We start from the raw sequence: 13,129 nt of genomic DNA, 5'->3' as shown, positions 1-13,129 counted from the left end.
TAAGTTAAAATTTTACCCTTTCTCCTAATTATTACTTAAACTGATTATTAACGAAAGGCTGTATAATCTTCATTTCTTCCCAGACCTGTTCCCCCTCATTGATCCTGATGAGTTCTGTGTGTGTGTGTGTGTGTGTGTGTGTGTGCGTGTAGTGGGAGTAAGAGGTGAAGGGGGGAATGGGGCTGGAGAGGGAGGGAAGAATGAAAGGATCCAGCGTTTAAACAGAAAGAGTAGTCTTTTTGGAAAACCATGTCCATTTGTACAATACTTAGCGCCAAGAATGTAACCCCAACAGTGTAAAATACAATGTATTGCCAAAAACAAAAAAACAAAATAGAAGATTCTTTTGGTGTATGACAGGCACAATGTATCACGAAATTGAATCCAACTGAACAGGTTATTCTTCATAGAGGAATATAATCATGCATCAGATCAGCATTGCAAACACCGGAAGACCTCTTCATACGGACTTCAACCCTCCCATTACTGAGGGGCCTGCACATTCTGATAGACAGTCACTTTAGATGTCTATACAGTCCTTCCCCCTAAGGATCTCCCTCAGGCTGCACTTGTGAGAAATGATAACATCCTTGAACCATGCTATGGACTTCCATATGAGCAGAGCTTTTATCAATAGAAGTTGGAAGTTCAGCCTACAGGAGATTTGCTGAATTATGAACAATGCATGATGCCTTCCATAAAAAATAACTAATGCCTTCCACGCTCACCTTATAAGTTCTGGAGTTGGCGTGGAACGCCTGGGTCTTGCCACTTCTTCACCTGACGTACAGGACAAAGAAAGCGTTTAGGCATACTTTTACTATTCCTTTCTTATATGTCTTATGAGCTATGTTTGGAAACACTTAGAGATTTAAGTCCCATCAATAAGCAACTCAATATGAAAATTTTGCAAAACAAACCCTCTACCCCAGCAATGTAAGAGCCACATATCAGACATATGTAGTAGCATTTCATCTGGCATTTGTAAAGCCTAATTAGCCAAGGAATTACCATGATAAGCTGTCAAACAGAAGAGCTGTATATTGCTGAGCTTAGCCGAGTAGCCTACCATTCTTCAAATGTCTGCCGCCTCAAGCAGTTCTGCTTTGCAATTACCATAAGAGAATACTAAGCCAGGCCATATGTACATAGTACAGGAATCCAGCATTCTTTGCCTGTTCTTTTCTTGAAATGCCAAGAAAATGTTATCTGAATTTAGAATTTGCTAGAATGTGCTATATGCAGCAGAGGAAAATCATGCCCTACATTAATTATAACCTGTATCACATCACTTCGGTTGAATAAAATGTTTATATCAGATAACATTATGAAAGGGTTAGTTGCATCTATCTTCAGTTTCTTCTGCCCTTCTCCTGTCCCCACCCCCCTCAACAAACACACACTTGATTAAATTCATTTCTAAACTCAAATGATACAGCAAGAGTTGACAAATATAGGAAGAAGATAGCAATGTTTTTCCAAAAAACATATTCATTTTCAGAATTTAAATATTAATCATTCAGAACTCCCGAGACCCCTTTATCGTTACAATATTTCTTTGCTATAAAAGTAAAACATTCATGAGCCTTAAAAATCAAGCCCCAGAGTGTATAATGCAAATATATATATATATATACTCCAAGATCCAAGGAACTATTTCTTCTTTTAGATTTTACTCTATTTCTGGTAGCTAGGATATACTTACTGGATAAGTTCCTTTTAATTGCACCCTAGAATTAGAAATAGACACTATAAGGCTCAAGACCACATATATGTTATGTACAACATGTATATTTCTGTCATTGCAATTCAACTGAACTCAGAAATGCAGATGGGGAAAAATGAAATTTTTCTCAGAATTGCATTTAAGTTGGAAACTGTAGACACACACATATAAATCAGTTTTTCATTTTACTCAAGGATTACAGAGAGAAAGGGAGGGTAAATCATAAGTCTCCTAAACCAGAAAAACCCCTTACCTGGATAGATTTGGTAAATTAAGCAAATACTGAATAGTCTATTAAAAAAAAAAAACAAACAACCTTGAAGTCTATCAGAGAAATAAATCCAAGCTTAACATATGTTTGATGTGTGAAAATTAGAATGTAATAGGAGTATCATCTGTTTTTATCAGGGTAGGGGTGGTCCATGAATTGTTAGTAAAGACAACCATTATTTTACTAATGTAATTTGTAAAGATCTAAGGGGCAAATGTTAAAGGGAAGGAAAACTTGAAGGCATTGCCCCTGGATGGGCTGTTGTAATCAGTGCGCCAGGGAATTCCGTTCTCCCCAGCTGCCCTCTCCACCCCAATTTCTTCCACTTGCCTGCCACAGGGCCCACCTCTCTGCCAACTGCAAGTCATTCATTTAGCTCAAGGCATTGTGATACCCTAGGAATGCAAACAACCCTGGCAAGAATTATTTGAGAAGGCCATGCCTCGCTTTTATAATACCTTAGCAGAAATTTATTTCTATCACAGAAAGATTGATTAGATAAAAATTCTGATTCAAAACTGCTCTGAAATGTTCTTAGCATGGGATGCTAACAGAAAAGGAGAGCACTGGGTGGGTGGCATCATAGGGTGGGACATGGCTGGGGAGGGCGTGCCTTAGGAGAATTGGGGGGGGCAGCGCTGAGGGTAGGAAAGGGCAAGTATAGGAAAGTATTCCAGAGGGTGTGACCATGAGCCTGGTGGTGGGTCACAGGTACATTCTCTCACATGATGACATTAACAACTCAGGACAAGATGTAGGTAGTGTCTCTGTAACAGATCCAGAAGAAACTTCTTACCTTCTTTCCCAGGATCTATCAGAATTTTCTGTCTCATTTTGAACTCATTTAACAATAGAGGGGCAGTTTCAATCTGAGCAAGAATTCACTAGATGTTTTCTAGTGAATGGCTCAATCTTTCAAACTATATTTTCTGGCTTGTCTTGCCTAATAACACAATCTGTGTGTCTGTGCCATTATAGAGAATCATTCCATTATTAGTGAAGATTTTTTAAATAGATATTTATTTTATTTACTTTAATGAATAAACATTTTAAATTCATATGTTTAAGCTAACTTGTTTATTTAAATTAATAAGCATTTAAATTAAATACGGTCATTTAATCAGCTATAGTCATTAGTATGGGAGTTTGGATACAGGTTGGCTCTTGGAAAATAAAGCTCTGTAGACAAAAATATGAGAACAAATCATCTAACTGGAATTAAAATGTTTTTCTAGGGTTTGGAGCCTCAGATGGTCAGATTTTTATGGGTATGTAATAAAGATACCAGGGCCTCTATTCCCAAGTAGTTAATCACAAGGTTGGCAATGAGGGAATGGGATCCATTTAGAATTATGAGACCTGAAACCCAAGAGATAGGGGACCCCAGAGGCTGTATTGAAGATCTTTGGCTCTCTATCTCACTCCTTTTATTAAAAATGTAATGCTTAAGAAACCAAAGAAGGTACAAGGCCTCTTTTGTATTCACCAGTTCTGGGTGCGTCCATGCATTCAACAGGTGTTCATTGCAGGGAGGCACTCAGCAAGAAGGCCTGGTAGCATTCTTATTAAATACTCCCCACAAATGAACAATCACTGGTTAAGTGGAAGCAAGATATGGCAAGAAAACTCTGTTGCTGAGAAATAAGGAAGAATAAAATAATATCAATTTAGAAAGGAACAGACAATGTGAATGATCAGCAGCAAGTCAGTAGCAACAGACAAGAAAATCGCCACAGTCAGCGGGATCCGCCTCACAGTTCTCTGATGGCCTGGAGTTGCAGCATGGCCATTCTAGAACAAGGTTAAGGTTACATCGACCACACAAACCACAGGAAAAAGCCCATTGAATGAAAAAGTCGTCTCCTTTCCAAAGGACCACACTTTCCTCTTTTCAATGATTGTCCTTACATGTATGTTGTGAATAAATCACCTTCATTTTGAATTAATTTCCTCTTTTTCCTTTAAAAAAAAAAAAGGAGTAACTTGTCATACTCTGAAATGTTGCCTAACTGCTGAATAGGAACCATCCACCCCTGAAGAGCAGCCCCTGGAGGTGTTCTTTGATCACTGGCTATGTGGTGTAAACAGGAACCCCCAGCTTGTCAGCTGGGGCAGAGCAGTGGCCTCAGATAATGATTAATCAAATTGGCATATGCCCATGCAGGACATTTCAGAGAGCATTGTTTTCAGTTCCATTTCCTCTCTCAAGGCAGAGGGGGGTCATTTCAAACGTAGCAAAGACCCTTCTTTTTGTTGCTTCAAATTCATCAGACTCTTCACCCTGAGAAAAATGACTGAGATTTCACTTTGAGCAATGCAAACTAACACTGAATCATCTTCGGTGGTGAAATAATAGATTTATGGGACAGCCTAGGAGTATTGACCTGAAAACATGTCTCTTCCTCCCAAGATGGAAATTATGAATATATAATATTATGTAATATCAGTAAATAAGTATACTGACCAATGTTAATTATGGTCCAGGAACTTATTTTAAATTCAGGCTTAAAAACAATGCAGCTTAAAAATTGTTTCCTTATAGTTTTCTTAGTCTTTATTATCATTTTTCTATAAACTTCTGTGTGCTTTCTGGCCAATCTCCAGGCCTTGCATACACACACACACACACACCCACAAACACACATTTTTCAAATTTAGCACTAGGGTTGGGATATCTATGTATTAATTTAGTTTGTTATGGAAAAGTGTTCCGATAATTCTAGAATATGCCCTTGATGCTTATAGGACCAGAGGCTTCCAACCAATAGACCTAATTCATCTGCTTCATTCATACTGAGTTATCATAAATTTCATGGGAAGCCAAACCTGGCTACCTTGCCTTGGCAACAATTTTCTCTATACATGTTTAAGGTAAAAATGTTGAGAGTTCTTACCGGGCTGCGCCTCTGTGATCAGCAAAAAGGAAGAGAGAACAGAGACCTAGTCAGAGAATGATGGATCAGTCAACAGGCTTGGGTAATAGAGGACTTCATAAACAGCCAACCAAACATAGACTCCAAGTAACCAGGACAAAGGAAGACAGGCAGTCATCGTGCCTCTGGCTTACTTAAACCATAAGGAGGTTTGGAGAAGCTTAAAAAGAAGCTATCTGTGGTACAATACAGCTTTCCTATTGGGGTGTACTATTTCAGTGATACAAGCACACAAGGACAAGAAAGAAACGTCCAAGACAACCTCACTGACAGCTTTCAATATTTTATCCTAAGGAGTTTCTTTCCAGATCATTTGGGGAGGAGGTTTTAGAGAGTAGGTACAACAGAGAAAAGTATTTCCACACACAACGGGGTTAGCAAATGCCATAGACATAATTCATTTCCCACATAATTTGGACTAAATTGGAGCCTCCCCAAATCAGAGAGCAGGAGTAGAAAGACCTCCTCTTTGCCTGGCTCTTCTCTTTGGTGTACTATGGCATGAATGCTGATGAGGACTCTTTTTTGTATCTGTTCTTGGCCTGGTGATTTGGGCAGCTCTACCAATGGGTAGGGATGTGATGGGGAAGACTAGGAGAATCTGACAAGGACAGGTGGCAATAACGCAAACTGTCCAGCACCAGTAGAACAATGGTGGACCTGATAATGTCTGAAATAACACAAGGAGCAGACATATGACTTCTCTCTTTCACTTCTCACACCCGGATTATGGCTGCTATCAATTTCCCCCAACAATCTCTGATTACTCTCCCTCTTCAGGATTTTTCCGCAGTAACAAGAGTGACTACCATGTGAGTGGGGAAGAGATTTTGCTTAGAGTCTTGCTTTCAAAATTTGGGCTACCTCATGAAGTTACTAAAGGCTACCTGGGACCCCGTATTGCCCAAATCCCCCAATCCAGGCCAGAAGCACAAACACGTAAGTATCTAGAAGGTTGCTCAAATGAAAAGAACTGTTCTACTCTAGAACATAGACAGGAAACAAGCCTCTAGTATTTTATACCTGGGAGGCCTCCATGCATATCTGGTCCAATGGCCTATATGATAAAGAGGGGGAAGTGAGTCTCTGAGACCCACAGTTAGTGAATGCGTAGAACCAGAGACAGAGTTTAGATCTCTGGTCTCATTCTTACATTATATTGTTGGAGGACCCCTAAAGCAGAGAACCATGAAAGGTTACTTCCTGTTTTGAATGTTTTGTAACAGAACTCATTATTTTAGACATACTTACTCTAGTCAATTTTATTTCTAATATTATTATTAGATTATTATAATAGTATATTAATATTATATTAGAGATAATATATTAATTATCTATAATTATATCTAATAATAATAATATCTAATATTATTTCTAATATTTAGACTTTCTAATTTCCCACCTTTCTTATACATCTGTCTGTATCTGTGGATGTAACTTATATAAAATCAGAGAAAAAACCATTTATGAATATGTATTTCTGGGCTTCTTTTACTAATTCATACTGAGTTTTGGGAGGAATTTAGTATTTTATATGAAAATTTAGACTTTATAATTCTTTTAATGCCCAGACTAAAATTCTTCTCTAAGAAGAAAACGTGGGTTTTATGATTTTAGCCTCAATCTCATGGCAAACAATTCACTTTTAAAAGTGGCATAAACTACAGCAAAGAGGGGATTAAAAGTGACACAAATTTCCCTGAGATGAAATTATGAAAAGTAATGCAAAATAAAATGCAGATCGCACCCACAGAGGCAAAACCTTACATTCAAAGAAACTTTATTAATTTAAGGTTATAGAGAACACTTTTCAAAATAACTGAAGTCATATTAATCTACCCAAATTAAGCTGTATTTTAATCTCCAATGAGTTAAAAACCTATATTTTTAATCAACAGTTCCTGTTTGTATTTTCTTTTTCCCAGAGAAAGACAGCATCGTGATAGTATTTGGCCTGCTCAAGGGAGGTAGGTGGGGGGGGGGCTAAATAGGTGATGGGCATTAAGGAGGGCATTTATTGGGATGAAACTGGGTGTTAGATATAAGTGTTGAGTCACTAAATTCTACTCCTGAAACCAATACTACAGTGTATGTTAGCTAACTTGAATTAAAAAAAAAAAAAAAAAAGATAGCATTTTGGAAACTCCACTTGCAAAATGCCTTTATCTGGGAAAAGCTGTTCAAATTCATGCAGTCACAAGCATGAATCCAGAAAGCCCAGCTAGAAGCTGTGGAGAGGTCAGACCCAGAAAGCCTCAAAGTCCATAATTAAGAGCTATTCGAAACCTTCAAAAGAAAAAGAATTCTCCATGTCGGATTGAAGGGCTCCATATATGTTATTTATCACCATTAAGGTGCACAAAGCAGCAATATGTTATGCTGAGAACAATTTGACAGCAAAATCTGTATGAGCCAGGAGAGGAGGGCCTTTGCCTATTTTTTATTTTACTCCTTCTCCTCTCATTTTCCAAGATCTCTGAAGTCTTTAGCGTTTTATCTTTGTTCTTCCAATATATAGAATTTGCTTCAAAGGTGGAAGGAAAGTCATTTGTATCCGGTCTTGGTATATTCTAGTTTAGATTCTTTTCATTGAGAGAGAGAGAGAGAGAGAAAGAGCGTGAGAGAGCGTGAGGTTGGGGAAGGGGGGCAGGAGAGGCAGAGGGAGAGGGAGAAAGAGAATCTCAAGCAGACTCTACACCCAGCATGGAGCCCAAGGCGGGGCTCGATCTCACAACCCTGAGATCAGGACCTGAGCCCAAATCAAGAGTCAGACACTTCAATGACTGAGCCACCCGAGGCGGGCGACCCCCCCTTGATATATTCTGTAAGCTGAACACTAGGCGTTGAGTGGCAAACTCAGAGGAGTCCAGGGCAAGGAGAGGGGTGCTGTCGGTAAGGGCATGTGTCTTTCACAAAGCTCTGGGGAGCTCGCTACTACTCAGGTGCACCCATGCCTGCCCCGCAAAAATTTGGGCCTAGGGTTGCCAGATCCTCAAAGTTGTCGAGAGAAGAAGCACATCCTGATTTTTGTTTTTTTTTTTTAATTTCAAACATTCTGGTTTTTAATGGGGCTAAAGTTGTTTTTATCTGCACAAGCAAACAAAACACTTATTCCGTTGTTCTGAATCTGCAGGTGGCCAATTTGTCTCTGATTGCAGGCACCTGTATCACATGTAATAAGCTCCCAGTAAATTTTATCTACTGTTCTTATGACTTCACCTGATTACTCAAACAGGGACTTTGCAATTGGTCTTTTCCTTTTCTGAACAAATCTTCTGTGTTCCTATTTAAATATTAATCGCTAATTCCTAGATTTCTCTTGATCTTCTGATATATTCTGGAAAAGGTTTTGGAAAGATTTATTATTCCCTCTACTTCTATTTTGGTGTTTGAATAAGAGATAACTCTTACTTTGTATCTTGAGGCTGTTTTCAAACTGGGTGTACAGAAATCATTTATAATTTGGTCACTAGAATGAAGATCTTTGGTTAGAACATGTTGTATTTCTAGAATGTATATAATTTGCAATATGAATATGCCTCCCTGAAATAATATTTCAGCCTATGTCCTCATGGTTTCCGCAGTGTCCTTATTCCACACCAGCTTTGCTTTGTTATTTTTTGCACAAAAGGATTAATTTTAAGTCAGCCTCCTAGGATACCTTAGTCTTAGCCAATGCGGGTAAGTGTTTTAAGATATTTATAAAAAGAAGTAACCAAACACAATCTGTCTTGCTCATCAAAATCACTAAGTCAGCCTCAGGTTTTGAAGCTTTACGACATGCTAAATTCAGTGCGATGGGGAACCAGAGGAAAACGCGTGAAAAGCTACCAAGCACCAAACAAACATTTTTATATAGGCTAGTCATAGCAAATTCGGTGATTCATGTTAGAGAATTTTCTAGGAAAGCATTAGAATGTGCGATCACTGGGGCGCCTAGGTGGCACAGTCCTTAAGTGTCTGCCTTCGGCTCAGGGTGTGATCCCAGCGTTCTGGGGTCGAGCCCCACATCAGGCTCCTCTGCTGGGAGCCTGCTTCTTCCTCTCCCACTCCCCCTGCTTGTGTTCCCTCTCTCGCTGGCTGTCTCTATCAAATAAATAAATAAATAAATCTTTTAAAAAAAGAATATGCGATCATTATGCATATTATTTTGATTCCAGCCCATTTTCTTACTTGCTTTTAAATGCCGATGGGGAAGGCCAGCTATCTGGCAAGCCCTTCTCCCCTACCCCCATCCCTTGTAGGTGTTTGTCTATATTTAAATTTGTTCCTGTATCCATTACAAGTCAGATTAGAGTGAATACCTATCATGTCCAATAGGGCTTGGTTGAGATGATCTTCTGAAACTCCGTTTGGGAAGAGAAACAAAGAGCCCGCTACTAACCAAGACATCATTAAGACTCAACCAGATTGAGCAATCAACAAGATGGACGTTTCCAAAGGAAAATGAGGCCAGGGAGTAGGAGGACTCACCCTTAAAAGCACACAGCTCAAAACGACAAGGATTACTTGTTAAAGTTGGGGGAAGGACAACAGCGGAAAACGAATGAGGAACAGCGCCTTTTTGAGGCGCTGCAGGTAAACTTCAGGCCACCCAATCGAGTCAATTTTTGAAGTGGTCAAATTTGGATAATTCAGAGAAAGATTCAGAGTCAAGAATAAGCGCAATTGGCAACATATAAAGAGAGGCTACTAAAGCACCCGACAGAATTGTACGCCACGTAGCACGTCATCTGCAGCTGACTCGGTTACTCGCAAGCGGCCGTTCAGTTTAGTAGTAGTCGTAGTGACGATAAAATACTGTGTTTATTTTATTTTTAGAAACCAAAAGACTTTGCGTTTCTATTTTGATGTATTTTAGTATTTTGATCCCATTTTTGTTCTTCTATGTCTTCCACTTCTCCTCCCTCCTATCACACGGACCTGCCACAGCTGGGGTATCCTGCAGGTGGTACGGAGACCGCCAGGCTGGGGGCCCATGGATGGGATGACACGTTTAGCCCTTGCTGCAGTATCCACTTAGGTGAGTTCAATACAACAAGCATTTCTTGGTGCTCGTTCACGTGGAAACACAGTATTTCCATACTTTTTTGGTGGAGAGGTTACCTGTGTCAGCCGAGCATCGGCATCCTGGGAACATTTTCCCAATATACCAGGCAACTGAGAAGAGAACATTGAATTTCTCTCTCTTGCTCTCTCTCTCTTTTTAGATCTATTTCATTGTTGTCCTAAAATAAAAAAAGATGTAGGTACATCATACCAGATTTGTGCTGCCACTAAAAATCACCCACTGGTACTAAGAAGGAGTGTGGAAGAGTTGCTTTGCACTTTATAAAATCCTCTTTTTCTTCTGTCTCTTTGACAACTCCAGAAGGGAATATTTTTCTGATTAGCTGAAAAATAAAAGAAGAAAGACAACTTCCCTCTTCTAGGCCAGCTTCACAAGCCTTCATTCATGAATGCTATCATGTTGAGCATTAAACAAGAAATTAACTTAAAAGAATGTTTGCCTAGCTCATGGCAGGTATATGCAGCGGGACAAATCCAAGTGGAAGCTGTGTTAAATAAAACTCCATACTTTTAATATTTAATCACATGCCTGTGATTGAGGAAGAGGTGAATCTTCACAAAATTACACTGTGGCCCTTCATAACAGACTTGTGAAGTCACTTAGCAACCAACTTCCTTTTCTCCCCATGGGGCGTAATTAGACCTTGTCCTGGTTCACGAAGGTTTGTTTTTAAAATTCAAAATCTCGTTTAGGTGTTAAACACAGTCAGTCATTACGGAGATGATGAAAATGAACAGAAGTCATGTTTGGCCAAAATGTGGAAAGGACTAATTTCTTACCGGACTTTNAATGAACAGAAGTCATGTTTGGCCAAAATGTGGAAAGGACTAATTTCTTACCGGACTTTTCCTCTAAAAAGTGTAGGCATGAGGAAGAAAAAGAGAGAAAATGAGAGAGGTGAAATGTATTTTCAGAGAAACAGATAAGGCTAGGAATAACCTTCTTTAAAGCAGCTCTCAAAGCATTGCTCTTCCAGTGGCTTTTTCTGGGCATGTGACATAGTTATTCCCAGGCCACCGGCTTTAGCTTGAAGGGTGGCAGAACAAACCCCCCAAAATCTGCTACTTGCTATATTGATGATTTTTGAACTGCAAGCATTTGAAAACAATAAATGCAAGAAGACACTTTCTCTGAACAACCCTAATCTGTCTAAAGATAAATCCTGCATAAGAATTGTCATAAATCCCCTTCCCAAGAGTGTTATTGATCAGGGAGGACTGACTCTTAGTGCCAGAGAGGAGACCGGAAGTTGATATGGCACTCTGACAAACCTGATCACACAAAATTCATCCTACCTATTTTTCCTAAAGATCAGATGCTCTCCCTTCAGAGGCCTACGTCCCCTCCCCTTCCCCTACTCAGTGGTATTTAATTCAGGATTCTAAAGCCACCTCTTTGAGTTACTTTATTTTTCCCGGGTATACATGAAATGTACATGTTACTATACGTCTGTTTTTCTCCTTAACGTGTCCTTTCATTAGAGTCCCAGTTGAACGCCCAAATGGGAAGAGATCAAGTTTTGCCTCTCCTATAAATTCAAGCTATAGAGGGCATTGGTGTGGCCTCCTCTGGGCACATTCTAAGCTGTCTTTTGAATGGTTTGCTTCTAGCAAATAGATTTGTGCCTTGAAAATAGGAAACTATGCTCTGTAAGATGGCGAGGATTTTGGAAGATGCCATTATTGCAGTGCAGCCGAGCATGATCATAAACCTGAAACGTGAGATTTTCCAGTAGCTCCAACTTCGTCAGGGAACCCTGCACCTGCCATCTCCTCACAAGACACCCTGGCTGCACTCACCAATTCTTTCATCCCATCTTTCATTTCTCCCCACTCCCCATGGACAATAGCAAATTATTGTCCTGGTGAGTGGTCTCTGGCTCCCTCAGAAAGCTTTTTTATTTCCTGGGCAACCGTCACTGTGAGGGCCTCATTCCTGCCTGACAGCAGCGCTCCACGAGCCTTCCGCACTCACTTCCTAGCTGATGGTCCTATTTCTAGGTTCACCCCCTAAATTCATCCTCTGCATTACCTCCAGAATTATTTTTCAAACCAGCAAAGTGAATATGTTACTCTGCCCTTCAAGAACCTCCCAATTATTCAGATAATAGAACACACGCTCCATTCTACGTCAGTTATGTCTTCACGATGGGCTCCAACTTCCCCTCACCCTTTCTCTTCCACCGCCGCCTGTAGGAAGCCACGCTTAACAGCAGAGGCTCCTGGCCGTCGGAATGTTCAGTCACCTCAGCAGCTTCCCCGCCTCGGTAGCCCTCGATTACAATTTTATTTATTCTTCAAGGCCAGGAACGTTTCTTCCATGAGGCCTTCCCCAAGCTTCCCCATCAGAATAAGTGGTTCCCTTTTCTTGTTCGATCACTGCACATTCCTTTGGTTCAAAATAACCACCTCATATTAAAGGTCTTTCTCATATCGAAGGATGCTTATTAGCCTTGGGGAAAACAAAGGTCCACTTTGCCAGCACATTCTTTGCAGTTCCTATTTTGTCCTGTGTTATTAAGTTGTCTCCACTCGATTATTAGCTCACAGTAACGGTCATGCATGGACCCTCTCAGGTCCAAAACATAGTGCTAGGCACACAGCAGGCATTCAAAGCAGGTTCAGGAATTCCCTTTTGAAGGGGCCATTAAAACACCATAAAATGTTTGAAGCATAATGTCTTTTAAAATACAGAAAGATGAATTGCACTCTGAAATAAAGCTGAATTGTATATGCCCCAAGGGATGTGGCCCCAGTTGTAATGTTCCTTCACCAGCTCGTATAAATGTTTCACTTAACTCCCACTTAACTGTTGCTCTCTCTGCCTTTAGTGACCCCAGGGGCGAATATATGTTACAAAGGCTCCCAGGAACTAGCACAGCTTTGTACAAACAGTAGTATAGAGTTATGTGATCAGATCTCCAGGGTAGAATATTCTCTTATAGCAAAAAACGAATGCTTCAGAATAACTGAGGGTCAAGATAGGGGCTGACTTTCAGCCCCAGATCCTTGGTAAGTAACACAAAGAAATGGAAATTATTAAGATCCACGTTCTCAACCTACAGACAAAAAGAAATTCTTAGGTTCAAATCAAATAGCTTCAAAGGAGTTGTCCTGAAGAAGGAGCAG

The 13,129-nt window shown here is 40.0% G+C and overlaps 1 protein-coding gene across 6 annotated transcripts in view; it reads right to left on the bottom strand.

Annotated features, from left to right (window-relative positions):
* The window catches only part of SGIP1 (SH3GL interacting endocytic adaptor 1), a 221,821-nt gene that overhangs the window by 76,768 nt on the left and 131,924 nt on the right, over window positions 1–13,129 (bottom strand). For 4 of the 6 annotated variants that reach the window (XM_034653641.1, XM_034653636.1, XM_034653637.1 and 1 more), the window contains 3 exons: window positions 4,892–4,903; window positions 1,706–1,730; window positions 729–780 (listed from right to left, as the gene is read on the bottom strand). In XM_034653641.1, coding sequence (XP_034509532.1) covers window positions 729–780; window positions 1,706–1,730; window positions 4,892–4,903 — 89 coding nt within the window. The remainder of the gene's footprint in view (window positions 1–728; window positions 781–1,705; window positions 1,731–4,891; window positions 4,904–13,129) is intronic. The other 2 variants (XM_034653638.1, XM_034653640.1) reach the window with 1 other exon arrangement.

This window comes from Ailuropoda melanoleuca, chromosome 2 (genome assembly GCF_002007445.2).
Source record: "Ailuropoda melanoleuca isolate Jingjing chromosome 2, ASM200744v2, whole genome shotgun sequence".
Lineage (NCBI taxonomy): Eukaryota > Metazoa > Chordata > Mammalia > Carnivora > Ursidae > Ailuropoda > Ailuropoda melanoleuca.
Note: the sequence above shows the minus strand (reverse complement) of the source record. Positions and strands in the feature narration are given on the sequence as shown.